This window comes from Protopterus annectens, chromosome 1.part0 (genome assembly GCF_019279795.1).
Source record: "Protopterus annectens isolate FY-2018-M chromosome 1.part0, PAN1.0, whole genome shotgun sequence".
NCBI lineage: Eukaryota > Metazoa > Chordata > Ceratodontiformes > Protopteridae > Protopterus > Protopterus annectens.
In genome coordinates this window covers 783639866-783665455 of record NC_056725.1, presented here as the reverse complement: position 1 = coordinate 783665455, position 25590 = coordinate 783639866, and the positions used below count along the sequence as shown (strand labels likewise).

The following is a 25590-nucleotide window of genomic DNA, read 5'->3' as shown; positions in this document are numbered from 1 at the left end:
TGATTCGCAGGCCTCTACTGAGACCCATTTGGAATCTGGTATGCCGTGAGATGCTTCAATTATGGAACCCACGTATGTGTCTACCTTGGATGGGTCCGGAACCGCTGTGCAGGCACCGGCTTCTGAGGGTGTTTTCAGGCCTACAGATTTGTATATTAGACCGATGCCATCTTCAAAACTAAGGCCAAAATCTCGACCTATGCCTAAAAAACCGACGCTTAGGCCACATGTGCATGCCCCTATGCCTAAAAATCAAATTATCAAAATGGCTGAAGATTTAATTACTCTGATCAGGGGTAGCCAAACCCCCCCCCCCCTTCTAAAAGGCCTAAGCAAGACATTGATTATGAATCTTCTGACCAGGATTCTATTAATTCTGACTCGTCTAATGAACAGGAATTTGTGTATACCTACTTATGAGGACTCTGATGCAGAAGATTCCATTCCTTCTGCTTCTCCCCCTGAGTATTTTTCTTTTGGGGAAACTTTACATACCTTAAGGGAACATTTGGGAAAGTCAGGATTTCTCTGAATCTAAAAAGAGACGTAGGGATTTTCTTCTTCTTCCTCAGCATAGGCCTTTGACTATACCTCCTGTTCTAGACATTGCTGATGTTTTTTTTTTCAGAATCTAGTATGGCTCCTGATTCTCTGCCTTCGACTACTTGTAAGCCAGATGGATACTATAAGGTTCCTGACTCCCACAAATTCCTTTTCAGAAATCCTGTTGCAGATCCTGAAACCATTTTTCAGGGTCCCAAGGGCATTAAGGCTTCTACTGCTAAAAATCCTACCCTTTCTGATAGAGATTCCAGGGCGCTGGATAGATGGGGTAAGAAGGTTTACACTTCTGCAACCTTGGCAATCAGGGCTTTAAACTGTCAATTTCATATGCTAAAATATCAACAGCATATCATGGGACTGCTTAAATAGAAAATGATGTTAATGTCTGACTGTGTGGAAAACAAAGATTTACAGGATTTATTGCATTCAGCTGAATAAGTTGGAAAACATACTTTGCAATGTGGTTTTGAGGCCTCTTGCAGGGCTGCTGTAACTGGGTCTGTGCTAAGAAGGCATGCTTGGCTCAAAGAGCAAAGTCTGCCTGATCATGTCAAAGCAAAATTGTTGGATGCTCCTTTACAACAGGACAGTCTCTTTGGTAATAAGGCTGAAGAAGTTTTAAAACAGATGGAAGATAAAGCTAAATCTATGCAAACAACTGTGAAAGATTTCTTAAGTGCAACCTCTAGGCACTGGCCTACTAAGAACTGGTCCTTTCCAGTTCCTTGGAGAGCCACTCAAGTCAAACCCAGACATTCCAAAGGCTCCAGGTTTCAGTCACAAGGGACTTTCAGAACAAAACAATGGTGAGATGCCTCCTCTTCCAAATTGTGAAACAACAAAACCCCTCCCTATGGTAAGCAGTTAGCCACCCCTTTGGGGGGAAACTGACTCTTCATGCAAGAAACTGGCAACTTATAACCAGGACAAATTGGTTTTAAATATAGTTTCCCAGGGATACAGATTTCATTTCCACACGCTGCCAATTTCAAATGGCTGGCCAGACCTGCCCCCACATCAGTGGGCAGAGGCCCAGAAACAAGTACTTTCCCCTCATGAACATGGGGGCTATTCAACCGGTACCAGAAGAGGAAAAGGGACAAGGTTTCTATTCAAGACTTTTCCTGGTACCCAGAAAAGACAAATCATGGCGTCCAATTCTGGACTTATCTACTCTAAACACCTTTCTGGACATTCCAAAATTCAAGATGCTGACTCTTCACCAGTTACTTCCTATGCTAGGCAAAGATGCCTGGTTGGTAACTGTAGATTTAAAAGAGGCTTATCTGCATATCCCAGTCAGGGAATCTTGCTGAAGATATCTCCGCTTCAAAGCAGGCTACGTGCATTGCCAGTTTTCTGCACTGCCCTTTGGCTTATCTACAGCATCTAGTGTCTTTCCAAAGTGCCTAGCTCCAGTAATTTCATTTTGCAGGCAAAGAAATATTCAAATATATCCATACCTGGACGATTGTCTAATTCAGGCAGAAAACAAGGACACACTCTCTTCTAAAACCATCTGGCATTTGTAAAAAGGGTTCTAACTTGTCTAGGGTACACTATAAATGAAAAGAAATCACAACTGGTACCCTCTCAAAAAATTACATTCCTGGCTGCAAGCTTGAATACAACTGCCCAGATGGCTTTCCTTACGCCAGATAAGCAAATTCATTTGGTTACTTACTTCAAACAGGTGGCCACAAAAACCCTGCTTTCTGCAAGGCAAATACTGCAAGCCTTGAGGTTCATGGCCTCCTGCATTCTTCTAATTCCATATGCAAGACTGCATATGAGGAAACTTCAGTGGTACTTAAAATGTTTATGGAGTCGACATTCTCACAGCCTGCAAACGATGATTCCTATCATACCTTGCCTGCAACTAGAGCTCCTATGGTGGGCAGAGGCCTGCCACCAAAACAAGGGACTGTGATTCACACCGCCCCTTGCCACCCAAACCCTAACTACAGACGCATCAGGCTATGCTTGGGGGTCTCATCTGGCAGGGAAGTGCATTTAGGGCAAATGGAGCCCAAATCAAATGCACCTTCACATCAATCAAAAAGAAATGCTAGCTGTAAAGAATGCACTGACAGCCTTTGACTACCTTCATCCGGGGCAATTAATAAGACAGACAACACCACGGTTATTTGGTACATAAACAAGCAGGGGGGGTACACACTCCTACCCCCCTTTGTAGACTAGCCATGGCATTGTGGAACACGGCCTTGACCTGTCAAGTACAACTACAAGCTTAATTCCTGCCAGGAAGCTGAATACTCTGGCAGACGAACTAAGCAGAAATCTCATGGACCCACACGAATGGAAACTGGAACCACGGATTTTCAACATGTTGACACGCAAATGGGGGAGCCCAGGCATAGATCTTTTTGCCTCATCCCAGAACTATCAGTTGGACAAATTTTGCACAAGAACTTATCACAAAAAATCCTGGAAAGTGGATGCTCTATGCCTGGAAAGTGGATGCTCCGATGCTCTATGCAAACCTATCAAGTCTATGCCTTTCCCCCTCTGCCTCTGCTCTCCAAAGTTCTACTAAGTCACAGGACAAACCAAAAATGATTTTGATTGCTCCAGTCTGGCCCCGCCAACACTGGCACCCACTCCTGCACAATGTCGCACCTTCCACCATGGCACCTGCCTCAGACACCTTACTGTCTCAGCAGAACACCCAAATTCTACACCCTCAGCTCCAAACTTTTTGAATCTTGCAGCATGGCTAATCACCTAAATTTACCCTTGGCATCCCTCAGCAAATTTGTAATGGATGTCATTTTGGAGACGAGAAGGCCTAGTACTAGAAAATCTTATGCTGACAAAAGGAAAAGATTCTGTGCCTGGAATCGATCGCAAGGGATGAGCACAGCAGTGCCCAACATTCCTCAGATTTTACAATACTTAACTGAGATGCTTCACAAGGGCCTGTCCTTTTCTTCCATAACAATCCATGCCTCAGCCATTTCAGCTCATTATAACACAGAACCTCCCCTCTTCTCTCATCCTCTGCTAAAGCAATATCTCAGAGGGGCCAAAAACTTAAGACCACCCAGGAGAGCTCCAACCCCTACCTGGGACCTCAGTTTTGTATTGGAAAAGCTCACTCTCCCTCCTTTCAAGCCAGCTGCTACTGCAGACTTAAAATTTCTCTCTTGGAAAACAGCTTTCCTTTTAGCAGTCACTTCAGCTAGAAGGATTTCCAAATTACAGGCTCTTATGGCAGTGGAGCCTTTCATCATTTTTCATGCGGACAGGGTATCTCTCAGGACCAATCCATCCTTCATGCCTAAGGTGGTATCCATTGTGGCTCTTAATCAGACCATTCATTTGCCAACCTTCTTTCCCAATCCACAGAACAAGGGGGAGCGGATTCTGCATTCATTGGATGTACACAGACAACTTAGATTTTACTTAAACAGGACAAAATCTCCAAGAAAATCTGAATAACTGCTGGTGGCATTTGCTGCAGGGGCAGAGGGAACGGCTATTTCAAAGCAAACCATTTCCAAATGGATAAGCCATTGTAGTCGTTTCTGCTATATGCACCATGGAAAAACTATCCCCCGGGGGATCAGATCCCATTCCACCAGGGCTGCATCTACTTCTACAGCCTTTCTCAGAGGTGTTCCTAGCAGGGACATTCTAGAAGCTGCTTCCTGGAGCTCAGTTCATACATTCACCTAACATTACCACTTTTCTCTAAATCCAGAGCTGGCTTTGCCACTACTGTCCTGCAGGGCCTTATAGCTGGTCATAATGCTGTATAATTCCCTCCACCCAACCATAGCTTTGGGAATCTACCCAAATATAATGACTGCAACAGTGAAACACGAAGAACATAGTACAGTTGTTGTGTACACTTATCGTAAATGTAGATGTTTGAGTGTATTCACTGTTGCACTCCTGGTTACCCTCCCTCCAGCCCCCTTTTTTTCCCCTGGCTATACCTCTACTTTCTTTCACTATGCTTAAAAGCCCTTTTGGTGTATTTGCTTTTGGGATTGGAGGTATATTTTTTGTGTTTTTAATTTTATTTGCTCCCCATTTGGGGGGGGGCACCTGACATTTGGGGCAAGAAAAACTGATGTAATGGCGTCGGCTGCATGTTTTATACCCCTGACGACATTACATCATGGAAGAAGAGACAGCAACAGATGCAGGACCCAAGACTTTGTTAATCGGGCCGACTGGGGGCAACCTGCCAGCAGATTACCCAAATGTAATGACTTCAACAGTGAATACACTCGGAACATCTACATTTATGGTAAGTGTACACAGCTGTACTTTGTTGTCCTGTCTCACCTTCATTCTTACAATGATGGGTTTGGAGCAGATTCTCTTCTCCGACTCGGCCGAATACATAGCTGAAAGTCTCAAACCTGGCTCGTGGCAAGAAGGTATCCCACAATGCAGTGGTGCAGTTCCCCTGATCTCATTTGCTGCTTTGAGGTTGGAAGCGCTCATCTTGGCCATGGCTAAGTTGTGACAAATTCTCCTATTTTTCTTCTAAACTGTTATATTTGCTAATAGATAGCTTATCTTCTAATTATACATAATTTGTTTTGCATTTTGTTGCATTACTGTTAGATAGTGATAGTTGTATCCCCTTTGGCACGGCTTTTGCCATCGCCTTGTAGGCCTGCTGGTATCGCTTATAGTGGTTGTTTCTGTCTGTTAAGCTTTTCTGTAGCTCGTTTAAGTAAGAGAGCTATTTGCCCGTTTAAGTTAGAGGGCTTGTAGTTAATTGTTGTCTTGTCTAGAAAATAAGACCGTTTAAGTCAGAAGCCCTATTTTTTTCTCCCTAGTTGTCCTTTTCCGCCTGTTTCCCATAGTTACTGATCAGGGTACCTTTAGCTGTTCAGTAGCGAAATTTTTTTCTTGTTGTTGTTGCTTTTGCAGTCTTACCTTAACTATGTCTAAAGACCCAAAAGAGAGAGAACATAAGCCTTCGGGCTTTAAAAAAATGCCAGAAGTGCTCACAAAAAATATCCATCACAGATGGGCATGTTATATGCATTTCTTGCCTTGATGCTATTGACCTACAAGAAGACTGCAGTTTTTGTCACTCTTTCAGTGCAAGAGTACTTCAAGAAAGGAGAAACAAATTGATTCTGAAAGGGCTCTTAAGGCCAGCTTTTGAGGAAGCTATCCATAGTTCTTCTTCCTCTTCTTCTTCTCCTTCCTCTAAAAAGGACAAATCTCAGACATTCACCTGCAACATCAGCTCAGTTGGAGCCTCCAGTCAAGCTACCAAAAATTTCCAAGGCCACTACCTCCTCTGCTCCAAAGTCCTGGGAGCCGCAAGATGCCTCTAGTCAGAGCCGGTCCATGGATTTTTCACCGGTTTCTCCGACGTTGAGATCTCCAATTCTGTACAGGTCTCGCTCCTCATCCCTATCTTCCAGATCCACCAGGAGCCTATCAGATGATGACGTGGAACGGGTGGTGCGCAGACTCCTGACGTCTCCGGCGCAGACTAAATTATTCTTGTCTCCCACCCATTTGGTCTCGAAGCCTATTGTACCAATTATACCCACTGTTGTTCCTCCTCCTCCAAGCCAAGATAGTCCTTCGGAGTCAGAGTGCTTGGTACCTATTACTGTGGATCTCTTTGTTCCGAGACCCCCTTTGGTGTTCACAGTCAACATCTGCTCAGACTCTTGGTGCCGTCCAGGGAGTCTGGGAGCTGTGAATCTCTGCCCCGATCTTCAGTGCCTAGTCTGTCTCTTGGGGTGTTGGCCTGGGTTAGCTCGACTCTCACATCGGCCTCTGGCCTGATCCTGTTGGTTCCGGTGCCGCCTTCTGTCTCCTTGGAGCCGAGGGAGTCTTCAGAGCTGGCTGGATCCGCCTTTGAGCTGATGAGTGTGTTGTCTTCCCATTCAGCACCACAGAAGGATACTAGTACTCATCCCTCTAAGGCACCGGCTGCTGTCTCTGAGCCACCCATTCCACAGGACAGCAGAGAGTCTCAAGATCCCCCAATGGGTGAACCCCTCTCTTCCGAGGTCTCCCCAGAATATCCTTCTGGGGAGCCACCTCGGAAAAGAACTTGCAAGAGGAAGCACGTAGACTCCCCAGATGAGTCATCACTTCAGGCACTGACCTTGATGAGTCGGAAGGGTCCCCACAGTCGTCCTCTGATATCTCCTTTGCAGATATTCTAGAGATCCTGAAGCAGAGAGGCGGCTGGCAGACCACCTCCCCTTCTGATGAGGAGTCAGTGTACCCGAAGGCTTTTGGATCTCAACCTTCAGCCTCCTGGGTGTTTCCACCTTATGATAAGCTAATGGACCTGGTTAGTCGAAAGGCGTGCGAGTCACCTGACATTATGGAGCCAGTCCCTCGGAGGCCAAACAAATTCTTGTCATCTCCTTCGGGGAAAGGATTTTCTAATCATGGGGGCACCCGTATATGCTATGGTGGTGGCAGCAGCCACCAAGAAGGCACTTGCAGAGACTTCCTCATCTGTTCATCCTCCGAATAAAGACTCGAACGATGGACAGATACGGGAAGTAAGTTATTTTCGTCCGCGACATTCTCACTGCGATCACTTGAACTACCTATCCCACTTTACAAGGCTACAAAGAGATCCAAGAGCTAGGAGATACTCTACAAGGTTTATTAGCTGCGAGGGTGAATGAGAAGGTCTCCTCCCAGCTGTCTACCTTAAATTCCATTGTCATCTCCTCCATGAGGCTCATATCCTACGCAGCAGGTGGAGCGAGCAGAGCAGCAGGTTCATGAGTTTCCCTTAGGAGACACTCCTAGATGCGCTTGTGCAATTTTGCGGAGCCCTTTAAGTCTACCTTTACTCGTGCCCCTTTTGATGGTTCCTCACTCTTTGGACCCAAAGTAAAAGACACTCTAACCCGGTGCGAGCAGGAAGGGAGAACTCTCTCTCCCGTTGGAGTAAGTTTTTCTGTACCTTCAAGACCTTATCCTAAAGGCCAGAAGAGTGGAAAAATGTGGTTCAAAAGATCCCAGAGAGTTTTTCAGGACACGAGGGGTGATTCCTTCCCCAGGGCAGAGGAGGAGGCAATAATGGTAGACACTGCCCAAAAGGCAGCGGGGGCCTGCAAAACCAGGATGACTGTGATTCCTTTCAAAGATGTCCTTATCAGCCCTCCTGAAAGGAGGCCCAACTGCTCTACTCTGGAGGCAGTCTGGGGACGTTTGTCCATGTACCCAGATGTAAGGCAAAATATCACAAGAGACAAATGGGTACTAAAAATAATATCCAAAGGATACTCCGTCCCATTTTCCAATCCTGTTCCACAGGCCAGAACAGTCCCAGATGTTCCACCCAATCTAAGGGAGCAAGCAACCGTAGATATTCAAAAGTTGCTGCACAAGAGAGTCATCCAAGAAGTCCCCGTAGACCAAATAGGATTCGCAACTTACTCAAAATTCTTTTTTGGTGCCAAAAAGAACAGGGGACTGGAGGCCCATATTAGACCTAAGCAAATTGACCGAATCTGTCAAGAAGTCAAAGTTCCAAATGGAGACATTGCAGTCTATACTTCCCTTTTTTGGGAAAGATGATTGGATGTACTCGATAGACCTTCAAGATGTTTACTACCACATAAAAATGGACAGGGCATCAAGAAGTTACTTAAGCTTCCTGCTGGGAGCCAGTCATTACCAGTTCCGAGCTCTGCCCTTTGGTCTCTCTACAGTCACCATAGTGTTCTCCAAATGCATGGCAGTAGTCACGGCTCACCTGAGGCATCTAGGATTCAAAGTGTTTTCCCTATCTAGACGACTGGCTCCTATCTGCCACCACCAAACATCTACTCCAACAAGCCAGGGATCTAACTTTGGACATTTGCAATCAGCTGGGTATTAGTCAATTTTCAGAAGTTTGCCTTGTTGCCTTGTCAACATATTACATTTATAGGTGCAAGTCTAGACACCTCCTCTATGGTAGTACGTCTTCCAACAGAAAAAGTTTATAGCACTCAGACAACAGATACTTCATCTCCGTCCCAAGACCAAAGTGAAAGCATAGATTATTCTAGGATTACTAGGAACAATGGCTTCCACAATAACACTGGTCCCTCTTGTCAGAATGCACATGAGGATCCTTCAATGGCTGCTGTTCTCCCAGTGGTCACTTCAAGAGCTTCCAATGTCTCACCTGATCAGATTAACGGAATCATGCAAGAAAGACTTAAGATGGTGGATACACTCCACTCATGTAACCATAGGGAGACCATTTGTTCTACATCAACCCATAGTTCCAGTGACCACAGATGCTTCCCAGGTAGAGTGGGGAGGCATTATCTGGGAAGAATAGTCCAAGGTACGTGGCAAGAACACGAGGCTCACTTGCATATAAGTGTCCTAGAGATGAGAGCAGTGTTGCGTTGCAAACACTTCACGACTCTCTCCCTCTACGGACAATTGCGATACAGTCAGAAAATGTGTGTGGTTTGGTACATAAACAAGTGGGGGTGGGGACCAGATCTTACCCCCTTTTGTCAAGAGGCTCTAAGAGTTTGGCAATGGGCAGTTTCTTCCCAGTGCTTTCTAATAGCAGCGCACATTCTGGGGAAGTCCAGCGTGATAGCGGACAAGCTGAGCAGAGCAATTTTAATACCTCACAAGTGGTCTCTCAATCAGGATGTCGCAGAAATGATTTTCCGAACATGGGATCAGCCTTGCTGCGATCTCTTTGCCACTCCCATGAATGCCAAGTACATGAACTATTTTACCCTAATTCCCCCCTCCGGGGGAGACACCGAGAGATGCACTTGCTCACGATTGGCCTTCGGGACTTCTGTATGGCTTTCCTCCGTTCCCTCTGAGTCTTTCAGAAAGCACAGTACTCAGGGGAAGCAGGATAATTCGCATTGCTCCTTACTGGCCTCGCCAAGTTGGGCTCCCCTTCTTTTGGCCTCCTTTTCAGGAGACGAGTTGGACTCTGGACCCAGTGCCAGATCTGCTGACTCGTATGTCAGGGGAGCTTCATCCTTCTCTCCACACCCTAAAATTGACAGCTTGGCTGCTCCAGTTCACAATTTAGTCAGGCTTCACAATTTCAATCCTGCAGTCAAAAATATCTTAATGTCCTCTCATAAAGCTTTCACTAGAAAACTGTATTCTAGCAAATGAAAAGGTTTTCTTTTTGGGCTCAAAAGAGGAACATTGATCCTTTTTCTGCACCTGTCCATTCTATTTTTGGAATTTTTGGCGGAACTCTTCCAGCAAGGTTCAGCTGCAGCAACCATCAAGGTTCAACTCGCTGCAATATCAAATTTCTGCATTGGTGATTCTATCTCCAACGTAATGTCCACAGGCTGTGTAGAGCCTTCTTAAAAGGTGCCTCCTTATTAAGACCTCCCTTTAAGGAACCCCTTTCTCCTTGGGATTTAAATTTTGTTTAGTCTCCTCTCACGTTACCACCTTTTGAGCCCTCATCATCTTCAGACCTCAAGTTCCTTTCCTGGAAGACCTTTTTTTCTAGTGGCTATAACTTCTGCTAGAAGAGTTGCAAGCTCTTTCTATTAAACCACCACATTTGATTTTTCAGAAGGATAGGGTGTCCTTGCGAACTAATTCTTTCCTACCCAAAGTCTCTTCTCCAAACAACATAAATCCATCTATAGAGCTTCTAGTGTTATTTCCTAATCATAGCAACAAGGCAGAATACAAATTACATCAACTAGACGTGCATAGACAACTCGGATTTCTATTTGCATAGGACCAAAGACTTTAGAAAAATCTGACCAACTATTCGTATCCTTCTCTGATGCAAAAAAGGGTAGTTCAGTTCCTAAAACTACTCTTTCCACTTGGCTTTCAAATTGTATTACATTCATTTATATCTCAAATCAGAGATTTACCTTTCAACACAAAAGCTCGTTCCGCTAGAGCAATGGCTATGTCATCTGCCTTTCAAGCCAGTGTTCCCATGGATAATATCTGTGCAGCAGCTACTTGGACCACTCCACATACTTTTGTCACGCATTACAAAGTGGATTTGACCTCCAGGGACAGGGCCTTCTTTGGTTCCACAGTGCTTAAAGTGCACTCCCGTGAGCTACCCAGGGTAGAGGTGCTAGGGACGCTGTCCCATCATTGTAAGAATGAAGGCGAGATAGGACAACATAACTTAATGAAGTTATGTATGCACCATAATGTTCCATGTTTGTTGTCCATCTCGCTGTTCATTCTTATGAACCCTCCCTCCTTCCCCCTGCCAAAGATTCCTTCTGGACCTGGTGGATGTTTTTATTCCCTTCAGGTGTTAATTTTTTTTCAGTTTGTTTCTCCTTCTGTTAGGTGTGTGTGTGTGTGTGTGTGTGCCCTTCAGGAGTTCATTTTTTTTCAGTTCATTTCTCCTTCTGTTAGGTGTGTGTGTGGTGTACATATTCAGTAGTAGCAGCAAACAAGATCTGGGGAATTGCACCACTGCACTGTGGGATACCTTCTTGCCACGAGCCAGGTTTGAGACTTTCAGCTATGTATTCGGCCGAGTTGGAGCCGAGAATCTGCTCTGAACCTATCATTGTAAGAATGAACGGCAAGATGAACAACAAACATGGAATGTTATGATGAGGACATAACTTCTTTTTTCATACACGGTTCCTATTGTTCCGAGTGGTTGAAACACCGCAGACTCCATTTATATTTCCTTCTTGTATCTTCAATAAAGATTTAAGTAAATCTGGTGCTGTATGTTTTGTGGAAATGAAGGAGGTCCATCAGAATGGGGTCCAAAGATCCCTTATACACTATGCACAGATATTCCCTAAACAGCTTTAGGAGAAGACAGAATACAAAGATCGGGAGTTGAGGTGGTCTGCAAGAGGACATGTTATTTACACCCTATATTTTTAGTGAGTAACCTCTGTCAGCGTTCCAATTGTTGGATGTGCCTGGTTTAGGTGCATACCAAAGAGAGCATTGTACTCATTGACAGGTCTGATGAGCACCAAATACAGTGGAACAATTACCTCCTTAGACCTAAATGCCATACCTTTTCTTTATAAGTTACAGTAGGATGATTTCTCCACTATTGCAGACAAATGATGGTTGATGGCTGGATTGCTGTCTGTTTGCTGCAAGTCCCTGACTATTGGCTCAACTCTAAAGGGTGTGTTGTGTCGATATGGTAGTTACCTGGGGTGGATGACTTCCTTAAGGAAACTGTTGTGCATTTCTTAGCATTTAGTAGTCCATACCTGTGACGCGACTAAATTTATCAGTGTCAGCCTTTCTTGGTGAACTTAAATACCACTTGGGGATTCTATTTTTATTTTATTTAACATTTGTTTACCAGGGTTGGTCTGACTGAACTTGGTATCCCTTTTCAAAGGAGGCCTGGGGAAAATAGCTGTACATATAAGAGAAATACAATACGATGCTATATATACAAACCAACACTGAGTGGATATAATCAGTAATCGTTATAAATTGTTTGCAATTTTGCAAGAACAAAAAAAACTTGCAGTACTGCTAACATGCAGTAGTTACATTAATCACAATATATTCATGAGACACAATTCATAGGGGTGAAACTAGTAAGAAACTACTAGATTAATACAGAATCTGCTTATAGTTTATGAATTCAGAAAGCTATGGGATGCTACAAATGTAACTTGTACAGTTTGAAAAATTTGTTTACGAGTATTAAGAGTCCATGAGATTAACATTTAAGGCTGTGGATGAGGTGAAGAAGAGAGAGTAGAGATGGAAAGTGTTGGGAGATGGTGAAATGATACTCACAGGAGCATGTCTAGTTTTCATTTAGTTGTGTTTTAAGTAGATTTTTGAATTAAGTGGGGTTGTCTGTTGAGAATTATTTGGGGTGTAGAGTTCCATTTTTTTCTGAGATTTGATTTGACTAAAGAGTCTACAGAGTTGTTTTAGTGACTTAGAGAATCTCAGGGGTCTATTATTAGTGTGGGTTTGTACCACGTTTTGGATGGCTGGACACTTAATTTGGTACATGACCGAATGAGATACTATAAGTTGGTTAGGGATAACAGGTTGGTTAGCTGTACCCATTTTATTTGTTGTTGAACACTGATGTGTTGGGAAGGTTGATCAGCAAATTTGTTTTTGGGGTAGCAAGTCTCTAACCTATTTAGGATTGCCTTTTAATGTTTGTGAATATTGGGTTGGCTTATAGTAAGGTGGATTGCAGGTGTCCTGGAGATTGCTAGTCTAGAATAGTTGGTAAGGTTTGACTTTAAGTGAACCTAATTTGGTGTGGGTTTTTTAATAACCTGTGCTAACTGTTGACTATCAATGGTGACACCTAATAGCTTTGTTTCTGTGATTGGTTCAATTACTGTGTTAAAATAGATGATTCTAAAGTGCTGACTGTGGGTATTAGCTTTATTGTAGCTGTTCTGGAACAGTATTCATTTGGTTTTGTTGGGGTTTAGAATGAGTTGGAAGCTGTGTAGGTAGGATTCAATATCCGAGAAGGATTGTTGGGTAATTTCTTGGAGCTGTGGCAGGGAGGGTGCTGAACAAATGACAGTGGAGTTATCGACATATCTGATGAGGGTGGCAAGGCTGGAGGCAGTATAAGTTTTGCCTTTGTTTGTAAAGATAGAGAAAAGAAGTGGGCCTAGTATTGATCCTTGCAGGACATCAACAGTGACTAGTAGCAGAGAAGAGGAATCTTTTTGCCACTTCACAGTCTGTTGGTGTTCGGAAAGATAGCTGTGCAACCGGGAGAGGGCTTCCTGAGAAGTTGAGGGAGGTAAATTCACATAGGAACTTTGGTAGGCTAGTGTGTCATATGCTTTAGACATATCTAAAAAGATAGAGGAAACATGTTTCCCTTCATTTCTGAGTTGGTTTATGGTGGTGTTGAAGCTTGAGTGCAGTTGTGGTGCTATGTTTGGGACGGAAGCCATGTTGAAAATTGCATAGCAGATTTTTTAGATAGTTGAGCAGTTGAGCATGGATACATTTTTCCAAAGCTTTTTAAAGTGGTGATAGAATGGAAATTGGCCTAACAATTAGAGAGAGCTAGTTGTGATCCACCTTTGCATAGAGGGATTACATATGAAATTTCCACATCTTTGGAATGTATTGTTCAGTGATTGAGTTATTGATCACTATTGATATAGGGTAGCAGATGACAGCTGCCAATTTTGAGGTATTCATCTGCGAGTGATGTAGATTTTAGTTTACTCAACAGATTTTTTTTTATTTTGTCTGTTCGGATAGGTTGGAAAAAGAGTAGTGTTTGGTAATGCTTGTTACAGGTGGGATGACAGGATGAGTATAATCCTGTTTAAAAAGTGAGGGGTTAGAACTGGTGAAAGAGTTGAATTGGATAGCTATAGTTTCTTTTGATTTTTAGGTATTAAGGATTTGTCCTGGTTACAGGAGTTATTTAATGGAGCCCCAGATTTTTTTGGATTATTTTGATAGAATTGTTTGATTCTGGTGTAGTAGACTTTTGTCATTCTTAGTTTTTTTGGATTTATTTCTAATGTGGTGATTATCATAGCATGCTTTATTTTTGTTAGCCTGATATTGTGAGCAGAGTTTCTCTTTGTTTCAGAAGTGTTGTCAATGGCTGTCTAAAGAAACCAATAATTTAATTAGCTTTAGTCCTAATATTCCTGATAGGGGGCCAGGCTATTGAGGATCTCCAGAAATTTGCTGTTGAAAAGTTGGACAGCTGAGTCTGGTGGGAGGTATTTCAGAGGGGACCAGTTGCAGTTCTGAAGTAGCAGTTTGAGGGTATGTATAGAAAAATTTCTCTTGTTGTGTACTTGTTTATAAATTGTGTTTTTTGTTAGGATTTTTGCAATGATTTGCAAATTTGGTCAGCCAGAGGCCTAAAGGACTCCACTGGTGACTGGCCTCTTTTTGTGTAGAGGTGGACTCCCCAGTTCTACTTCCTGGGCCCTGTCTGTGAGCCTGCTGGCTGTCCAGCGGGTGACATAAGGGTTTACGCCAAACCTCTTGAATTTGTTAAATGCCCTGCCCAGGCCAAGGTTTGCAGTGTGAACAGTTTTGCCCCTCATCCATTGTTTTGGTGACCTCAAAGTCGACCAGACTGAGTAAGCGTGACCTGGACTTAAATTTGGTCGGGTCCAGTTTCTGAAGGTTTCTTATGTCAATATTGATAATTGTCAGTGGATGGTCCAACTTTGTGCAGAGGGATGATGAGATATGAAGCCTGTTTGGAGGCTAAAGTTCAATAATGATTCCATACTGCCTAATATATTGTGCTTCATGCTATTTAAAAAGCATACTGGGATATTGTCAGTTCCCATTGATGCAGTGTTCTTACCCTTAGAGGGGGAGTTATATTTGATGGTATTTCCTGAGGAGTGGCGGGGGGGGGGGGGTAAAGTTAGAACTGAATTTGCCTGCCAGTAGGTTTGCTACATCTTTTGTCTCAGTATAGATGGCTCCATTTAAAAATGAGCCCTGCATAGCTAAAGAATGCCTTGTGGTTATCCTTGGCTTGAGAGGCCAGATTTACCTCAAGTTTGCCTTTGGTAGACTTTATTTGTCCTCTAATTTGCTTGTTTAGTTTGAGAGAGCTTTTATCATGCTGGGTGTTGCACCTCTTAATTTTTGCCATGTTTTTCTTCCTTCTGTTTATAGCCTATTGAGTACCACCAGGGAGTTAGTTCTGTAGTTATTCCCGCTTTTATGCACCTATTAACACACTTGTATAGGGTTTCTATCACCAATTCAGCATAGTATCAGTGTTTTCATGATTTTGAGGAGGGCTTGAAATTTTGCCAGGTTATAATAGACTGCAGATAACCTTAGAGTAGCTCCTGAACGTTCCAGAGTTAGCTGTGGTTCTGTGTTTTTATTTTCACTTTAAAGGCGACAGTTTTGTGGTCTGACATTACCAGAAAGGATGTTAGAGTGGTTGCACAGATCTTTCTCATACCAGTTGGGCCCAGATCCAGTATGTTTGGGTCTCTCTCTGGCATATTAACAATCTGGTCCACAGTGTTTATGCTTGTGTGGTCAAGGAATCTCTCTGGCAGCACATTTGGTGTTGTATATATTTAACAGTTAATAGTGGGTTAATTTAAAATCACCCATGATTATGGTATTGGGTTGCATGATGAATTTCTATAGTAAGCTTAAATACGTGCTGTGGGTTTCAAGGGTCATAGAGGGCGACCTGTAGCTTGCAAGGAAGTGGCATGGGATCTTACCTATGGTGATTTAAATGTGGAATATCTCGAGCATTGGTTTGTTTGTCTAGCGCTATATTTATGTGATGTAAGTAGAGACCCCCCCCCCCCCCAAATTTAGTCCCCACCTGTACAGTGCTGATCTAAATGTGTGGAGGACTATTTATATTGGGCATCTGATAATACTTTTGGGACAGTTCTGGTACTTGACAGCTTTACTTGGAGACCTAACTAGCAGAGCCTGCCTGTGCAGCTTTTGACTCTTCTATCTCTATGCAGATTTCTTTCCAGCATAATCTCATTCCCAGGCTGTATCTTGTTATAACAGCTTTCTTAGAAGTGTAGTTCTCCGATGTGTCAGGCACAAACTTGCAAAATGTTGGATCACTACTAGAAACCGCACTGATGCTTACATGCCTTCTGACAGTGGCTTATGCACGATTGTGCCGATTTTTTTTTTAACATGCTTCATGTGTGTTAAAATGACTCCTGTGTTTTAGGGATGCCTGTCTATTATTTTACCCTTTATGTTCAGTAACATCCTTCTTATTGATACTTGCAATACTTGCAATGTTAATGAAATACCAAGCAAAAGTCTAAGGAAGTCTGTACATTAGTCTTTCAAAATCCCTGATTTGCACCTAGTACTAAAATAACTTTGCAGTTTCCATTATAGAGGCCACTTCCCTGGCTGCAAGCAATAATGCCCGACAGTGTGTGTGTTGATGTGTAATTAGAGAATGTGTAAACTAACATCAGCACCCTGACTGGAGAACAAACATTCTCCAGCAGGGTATTAATTTACAAGTAATGCCTGCTGACAAACGAGTCTGCTGCCTCAGGCAGTATATCAAGCTGCCGTGGAGCTCGGACTGCCAAAAAAAAAACTGCCGCCATTGTTTTACACTCACTAAGCAGTAGTTCTGCTGTTTAGCGATCATAAAAATGTATAAAAAAAATATATTTAAAAAAAAAAAAGGTAGAGATTTCTGTGTGTGTGTGTGAGAGAACAAGAGAGTGAAAGAAAGAGGGTGATCTTGTGTGACTGAGTGTATGGAAGTGTGTGTGTGTGTGTGTGTGTGTGTGTGTGTGTGTGTGTGTGTGTGTGTGTGTGTGTGTGTGTGTGTGTGTGTGTGTGTGTGTGTGTGTGTGTGTGTGTGTGTGTGTGAGAGAATTGGCTCTATGTAAAATTGTTTTACTTGATTTTTTTTTAAGCACTATTTTTTTATATATGTTTAATGTAAAATGCTTCCTCCCAACGACACTAACTTGTACTATAGCAAGTTTGAAACATTAGGCGGAGGAACTATTAAAATATAATAAAAATAATATAGTACTTAAAAGGCAAGTAAAACACAATTACAGAGACCCCATTTTCTAAGCACAATAATGCCCTCCAGGGTGTGTGTTAATGTATACTTAACACCCTTTCAGGGGTGTAGATGCCCTCCGCTTATGGCATCTGGCCTCATGACACCCTTAGGCGGGCATTTATTTGCACATTAACACACACCTTGTCAGGCATTAATGTTTGCTTGCCGCCTGCCCAGGGGTGTTATGAGGCTACTTAAAAAAATATCCATGCATTTACTTTATTTTTTGGTCTCTTGCTCCTAAAATGTCACCAATCATTGGAGATTACAGTTACTAAATAATGACATACATTTTGAGTTTCAAATAATAATCCTTTTAATTAAGCAAGTTTGTAATTTTATAAGAGCAGTAATTAAAATCTATTCCTGTTTTTGACCCTTTGTTCCCCGTTTTAGGCTTTATCCCAATTTCTTCAGCTGAATGGTCCAGAGGTATTACTGTTGCTCTTACTCAGTCTCACACACACACTGCTGTTTCAGAAAATGTGTGCTAACATAAATCCTAATGTTGTTGTGTCTTTCGGCTTTTCCCGGTTAGGGGTCGCCACAGCGGAACTCCGGTCCGCTAATGATTGGTAGTTGATTTTTACGTGCCGAGTTACCAGCCCTGACGCACAACCTTCAACGAAGGTACCCCCATTCACGCATGTCTCCACGTAGAAGATGCTCTAGCAGAGAATCGAACCGGACAGCGTCTTATTGTGAGGCGACAACGCTACCGCAGCACCACCACCGCGGTGCTAACATAAATCCTAATAATAAGTCAAAGCATTCTATAGCTATGTCAAGAATCTAAATGGGAACACTCAGATCTGCTCTGAGTTACAGCATAATGGCACTAAATATACAGAACCAACTGATATTGCCAACATCCTAGCAGATAGGTTCAGTGCTAACTTTACCCCCCTCTCACCCCCTAGAGGGCCCATCTCTATACCGGAAGAATGCAAAGTTCCTATAATCACGGCTGCACAGGTAAAAAACACACTCTCCAAAGCCAAGAACACAGCATCCATGGGACCTGACTATCCCAGGCTGCGTTCTACACGAACTACAGAATGAATTGGTACCCTACCTAAGTACCATGTTCAATCATAGCCTCACCTCAGGCTTTGTACCCACTGAATGGCGCACCACGACAGTTATCCCACTCCACAAAGGGGGAGCCGCGACAGACCCCGGGAACTACCGCCCCATTAGCCTGACGAGCCTGGTCTGCAAGGCCATGGAACGTATCATCATGGAACTCATAAACAAAGACATTGGTAATCTCCAAACTCTGGCCCTACTCAGTTTGGATTTGTAAAAGGCAGATCATGTCTCCTAAACCTGATTGACTTCTTTGAAGCAGTCGCCAAAGCCATAGATGATGGTAAAATGGTTCACACAGCTTATCTAGATCTCGCCAAGGCTTTCGACACCATCCCCCACTCTGGAATTATAGATAAGCTCACTAAACTAGGTATAAATCCCTTTGTCATAAGATGGGTTGCCAACTGGCTCACGGACAGAAACCACACTGTGAAAGTAGCGGATTCCAAATACGACATCAGACCAGTGACAAGTGGAGTACCACAGGGTTCAGTCCTGGGTCCTCTCCTGTTTGGTATCTACTTCTCTGAAGTGTAGGCCAACACAGAAGGTCTTTGGCTAACAAAGTTTGCAGATGACTGCAAACTAGGAGCCATAATCGAAACTCCTAACGATGTGGACAAACTACAAAAGGGCCTCACTGAGACAGATTCCTGGTGTCAAAGCCATGGCCTGAAGCTCTGTGCCAAAAAGGGTATTGTCATCCCCTTTGGTAAAAACTCTGTACCCATGAACTACCACATAGCTGGTAGTCTACTTAATGCCGAAAATGTGATGAGACCTTGGGACACAGGTGGATAGTAGTCTCTCCTTTGATAATCACATCACCACAGTGGTCAGGAAATCTTTCTACGTGGCTCATCTCATCACAAAAGGATTCTCATCCAGAAAAAAAGAGGGCATTGTTCCCCTCTACTCATCACTCATTAGACCCATTATAGAGTACAATGCCCCTTTTGGTATGTACCTCACAAGACATCTACAACAACTGGAAAGACCACAGAAATACCTCACAAAGAGGATTACTGGCCTCAAACAGATGCCCTATGCAGACCGTCTCAAAAAACTACAGCTTTACTCCATCGCATATCGCCTACTCAAGGGCGATCTCTGCCTAACATACAAAGCTATGTCAAACCCAGAGCTGCTGGACATGCTCCACTTAAAGAAATCCCAATCCCTCCGAGCTACACGCTCTAGGGACCTTAACCTTAACCTTGTCACCACAATAAACCGAACGTGCTGGAGGGATAGATTCCTGTCCCAGAGACTTCCCATACTCTGGAACAGACTACCTATCTATGTCAAACAGAGCTCCTCATTAGCCCTCTTCAAGAAAAATCTTGATTGGATGGGAAATTCACCCCAGGGATCACTTCTGTGGCTCTGCTCGACAGGGGCATAGGAAAATAATTTTCTTGGGTGGCGAAAGCCAGGGTACATTTTTTGGCTAGGCTTGTATGGGCCCTAGGGCCGATAGCCTAGTTACCTACCTATGAACCTGTAAAATATGTTCCTATTTTGAGCCTTTGTTCCCTGCTTGTTTTAGGTTTATCCAGGTATTTTGAGCTGAGAGTCAGCAGAACATAGATTTCAACCGTCCAGATTTTTGCAGAATGTTCAGGGTTTTGGCTAGTATGTTTCATCCTCATAAAATGTGTAGTTTTCTGGTCAATCACTGGGGGGTTAAAATCATTAAATGACAAACATTCGAGTTTCAGACTTTGTCCTTCAGATAATACATTCTAATGGAAACCCTGTTCTAGCAACTTTCTAAGTTTATAAGAGCAATATTTAAAATCTGTCCTTATTTTTGGTTTTGTCCCTCATTGTTTGTGGCTTTGTCCAGATTTCTTGTGCCAAGAGGTATGAGACTTAAGAGATAAGCAAACCTCTTAACTGCTGCTGCCAGGGATGGCACTCACTGTTTATTCTCTCTCATTCACACAGTCTCTTCTGCTTTCATACACACATACAGTCTCTCACACACACACTTTTTTTTTTTATTATTTTACGTTTTTTTCTTTTATTTTACACTCGCTACTTTTTTATTTTACATTTTTTTTTATTTTACACTCGCTAAACAAAATTGCTGCTTAGCGACTAAAATTAACGGCTCAATTGATGTCGCTGTTCACTGTGTCTCTCTCTCTCTCATACACACACATATACACACTCTTCTGCTTTCAAGCACACATTCACTAATTTTTTTGTAATTTTGTCCAGTTTCCATGTCCAACTTCCATGGCAGCTTGATATGCTCCTGTGACAAGTCAGATTTGTTTTTCAGTGGTCATTATTTGTACACTAGTGCCCTGCTGGAGAATGTTTGTTCTCCAGTCAGAGTGCTGATGTACAGTTAGCCCATTACTGTGTAATCACTTTTTATTCAGGTCTTGCAGATAATAGCAGACGTAAATCAGATAATTGTGAAGTAAATAAAGATTTAAATTTGCAACAGTAGTCATACTGCTGTCTTAATATTTTTGCTTTGTTTGCTTCTTGACGACAGTTGAGCTTTCAATTTATTTTGGTTCTTGTTGTTTTTGTGCCTGAGCATTAGTGGTACTTTCTTTGGGGGATATACGTACAGGCATAGCATCAGAGGTGTGTTTTTTTTTCCTGCATATAAGCTTCCTGCAGTCTCATTAAGCCTGTAAATAAGTACACGTTTGTTGCATATTGTTGCCATGGGGTATGTACAATATTTGGAATGGAATGCTACCGGGACTGCTCTTTCTTATGTACATTTTTGCTTTTATATTTATTTGCATTAATAAATTGGGACAGAGCTTCTTTTCTTTCTTATAGTAATATCTAGTACACAAGGCTTACATTTACTATTACATTGCATTCTCACGTGGTGGTCCTTTTCATAACCATTATTGTAGTAATACATTTTCACTTTTTTTTTGCCTATTTAGCTTACGTTTTCTTTCATATTTTTAGTTTTTTAACTTGGCATTTAACTCGCTGTGTACACATGTACAGCTTTTGATAATATCTGTTCTATTTCAGTTAACACCCTGCACTTTGATTTTTAATTTTACCTCAAGCTCTTTGCCATATCAATGAGTCATATAGCCCACCAAATTCAGTGTTTGGCTGTGGTATCTATATTCTCTGCAAGACGTTATGGCCTTGTATAGAAAATGGTGAATGAATAACTAACTAACTAGTCTTTTACAGGCTCAAAGTATTTTTTTCTCTTCCCCATGGCCATTTGGCTTATTTGTTTTGGGAGTATAGGAACCAAGCATCCCAGCCAGCTGAGAGCTGGTTGGCTTATTTGTTCCTGCCTACTAATCTCAACTGGCCATGCTGTTCTCAGTTAGTTAACTGGTATGGAGCAGACCAGCATGCAGCCTTCCCCCTCCCTCCCTTACTGGCATCTTCTGTATCACTGTCTCTACAGACCAGTTTCCCATCAGTTGCATAGTGCAAAGGCAGTATTGACAGAGGAGTTTGAGCATTTAATTGAAGAAATGTAGTGCAGCTTTAGATTTTTCATTTGTGGTTACTTGGTTTTAGAATGTTTTGTAAGTGTTTGGATTGCACACATTTCTCCATTTTCCTAAGACTGAGCTACTCTCATGGAAATTGGAACTGCTATTGCTCACTTCATCTGGAATTGAACTCCATTTCAGAGGGTAAAGTTTGGATGATTGACACTATTTTAAATTTCACAAACTTATTGTAAATTCAATGCCTGGACTTTCCATGGCCTGAAAAAGAATTTCTGTAATAGTAGTAGCAGGTGGTCTTCCTTGTAATGTTCTGGCAAATTCATTGGGGGCTCCTAGTTTTCGCTTCTTGAGACTATAAAGCATATTACCATATAGGGTTCATTTTTAAGTGGGAAGGACTTTGCAGATCATATATATATTTAAAATTTGTAATGATTCTAAGTATTAAAAGCCTGTTTGTTATGATTTTCATTATTTCCTAGTGGTTCTCACATGTTATTGCAGGGGGAGATGACAATGTTTAAATGTCTTCTATGAAGAGTTGCGAATGTAAACATGAACTGTATCAGCATATTTGACAGCATGTTTTGTAATTTTCTAGGTACAAAATTTGACTATTTTAAAATATTTTGTTCTACTCTACTAATTTTTAAGAGCAGATTTGGCCTTAACAATATTGTTTCCCTTTCTTTAGGGTTTACCAGACGGATTGGAATGTCAGTGAACCCAGTTTTCCAAGGGATGTTTGCTCTAAGGAGAGAACTGCTCCCTCAAGGTGTGGCAAATCGTACCATGGCCACTCTACATCAGATGCATAGAATGGGTAAGCCCAAACCAAAACCACCAAAAGTAAGTCCAACATTTGGACGTCCACAGTTGAAAGGAGTGGTACTCAAAACCATGATACGAAAACCCAAAAAGCCAAATTCTGCAAACAGGAAATGTTGTCGCGTACGATTAAGTAATGGAAAAGAAGTTGTGTGTCTTATTCCTGGAGAAGGCCACAACCTTCAAGAGCATAACATCGTCCTTGTTGAAGGAGGAAAAACACAGGACCTACCTGGTGTGAAACTGAAAATAGTTCGTGGGAAATATGATTGTGCGCATGTTCAGAAAAAGAAATGAAATCTATTTGTGCAAAGTTGAGGACTAAGGACTTGGCAGTCTGTTTCTTTAGCTCTCACTAGAAAGTACATTGAAGACTAATAATTCTTTTTACTGCCTACCCTGTTAACTTTTGTATTGCCTCTACCTTGATAGATCATGGGTATTATTTAGTGGAAGTTGTTAACCGTGATTGTTTGGGGAATAAAGCGTATGAACTACAGAAATGCTAAGACCTTCCTAGAGCACAGAGTTGTTACAGTCTCTTCCATGTTTTATTTTGTGTATTGTGATGTCCAATGCAATATTGTGACTAAAGAATACATTTTATGATGAGGCTGAAAATATAATAAATGTACTATTTATTCTTATTCCATGACTCCTCGCATTTAACACTATCGAAACCAGCAGGTGCACTTTTGATTTACAAGGGAGTATTTTGGGCATGTAGCTTCAGTTCTTGTTAGTGTTTAAAAGGGCCACATTTCTGTTATGCTTTTGAGATTGTTTGATACCCAGTCGTATTTTTGCCTTGCATTAATTAATGAAATGAAAGCAAAGTTGTAGCAGGATCTCATGTGAGGATATTAGTCTGTGCTTATCAGAAATCAATTTTGCTTAACATTTGAAAAGAAAAATCTTGTAAGGGAAATATTTGCAGTTATGAGGTTAGGTCATTACAGAAAAATGTGATTCCAATATTTATTCTTCTTAGAACATGTATGCTTACTTTGGTAGGCCAACTGTTGTCTCGTGCAAATGTACAAGTGCATCTCTGAAACAGTTCTAAAAGTTTCTAGCAGAATTTAAGAAAATGTGTTTGACCTTCAGCTGTAGACTGCTTTCAGGTTGTGACTTGGTATGAAGACATACATACCTTGTCCAGGAAATCTAACCTGAAGGACGCCAATCCACTGGGGGTAAAGCTTCTTGATTTTTGCAAGTTGCTAAGAGCATTTACCATTGTTCTAATTAGATGGAAAGCCCTACCATTTCCATAAAATGTGAATTGTTTCTCCCCTTTCAGAAAATATTAAATGTGTATTTTTGTGACAAGTACAGCAGGTGTGAACAGCTGGCTGGTTTGTCTGGGAGTCGGGACTTTGTAGGGGAACCTCATTTCAGGTGCCTGTATTTGGGGATGCTGGCATATTTCATGGAGAAAAATAAAATTTTTGTTTTCATGCCTCTTTACTTTATGTACACTAGATAAGGTATTGCATTTCTGACTCTAGTACTGTCTCCGTGAAATACCTTTGCAAGGTTGCATTTGGTGCTCTACATACATGTACTGTTAAACACAGTCTTGATGAATGCTAGAATTTATTCTTGGTCACTCAGACATTGTACATCCTGAAGGGTTTATTCACAGCTTGTTACTTTGCTTTTGCCATTACAGATTTTTGGTGGTGGCATATTTTCAGTGGCAGATGGTTTCACTTTTCTCTCTTATGAAAACCTATGTTTGACTTTGTCTGAACTGAAGTCCACACTGGCAAGTATGTTCTGAAAGTCCTGCACACTTTAAACAACCCTCCCCTTACATAAAAAATGAATATGATGGATTTTTATAAGTGCTCGTCTTTATAGGCTTGCATTTATTCCATACATTATACAGCATTATATCTCTGGCACTTGTAGGCAGTTTATAGAGTTTGCATTGCAACATATTCAGGCGGTGTGCTATATTCGACAACTGTATCCTGAAATCCTAAATGCTCGTCTTTATAGGCTTGCATTTATTCCATACATTATACAGCATTATATCTTTGGCACTTGTAGGCAGTTTATAGAGTTTGCATTGCAACATATTCAGGCGGTGTGCTATATGCGACAACTGTATCCTGAAATCCTGTAGCATTTTACCCGTATCAGTTTGGGGTTGTGTGTGTGTGTGTGTGTGTGTGTGTGTGTGTGTCTCTATGAATGTATGCATGTGTGTAAAATACACACATACACGTGTGTGTGTGTGTGTGTAGTATGTGCACACACACCTTTTTGAGATGGGCACTCATTTAAACTTGCTTCACCTACAATTACTCTGTTTAAGTTATAACTGTTGAAAGGTATGTACATTAAGTAATGGGTAAAACAACACGAAGATGCATTGTCAGTAACTGCACAATGATCTAGTGTATGAAAGCATTCTGTTTGTAGAAAATAAAGAAGTACTTCTCTTTTGGAACCTTGTGCTTTGATTTTCAGGGCCAAAGTTATGATTTGCTATGCTTAGTGGTTGAGGTGTGTGCAGGGATGCATGTGTGTATATGTGCAAGTGTGTGTAGATATATAATAAAACATACAAATATATATTTTTTCTATGTCTGTGCAGATGTTCTTCGTGTTTCACTGTTGCAGTCATTACATTTGGTTTATCTGCTTGCAGGTTGCCCTCAGTCGGCCTGATAAAGTCTTGGGTCCTGTGTCGGTTGCTGTCCCTTCTTCCATGACGTCAGGTCATCAGGGGTATAAAGCATGCAGCCGACACCATTACATCAGTCTTTCTTGCCGTGCGGTGCCCGAAGCAGAAGCAGTTCGCAAGTGCCGGTTGGCCGACTCCTGAAATTTTTGTTTTCGAGTTTCAGAACTGAAGTCTTCAACTAAAGCTAAGTACCCTGTTGGGGAAACACTTTCTTGCTCCTTACTGATGTCAGTAAAAGTTAATAATTGCATTACTTGTGGAAAGCAAATACCTCATAAAGATTTTTATTCGTACTGTATTCCTTGCCTAGGCCCTGACCACAACGTACCTTGCTGTCAGTTTTGTGCTTTATTTAATCAGCGCACTATCTGTCTTCTGTATATTTTTGCCTCTAAATATTTCGGTTCTCTGTT

The 25590-nt window shown here is 42.0% G+C and overlaps 1 protein-coding gene across 2 annotated transcripts in view; it reads left to right on the top strand.

Annotated features, from left to right (window-relative positions):
- The window catches only part of MRPS12 (mitochondrial ribosomal protein S12), a 327687-nt gene extending 303748 nt beyond the window's left edge, over positions 1-23939 (top strand). For both annotated transcript variants that reach the window (XM_044063039.1, XM_044063045.1), the window contains one exon: positions 22346-23939. In XM_044063039.1, coding sequence (XP_043918974.1) covers positions 22346-22776 — 431 coding nt within the window. In that variant the 3' untranslated portion in view covers positions 22777-23939. The remainder of the gene's footprint in view (positions 1-22345) is intronic.
- The last annotated feature ends 1651 nt before the right edge of the window (positions 23940-25590 follow it).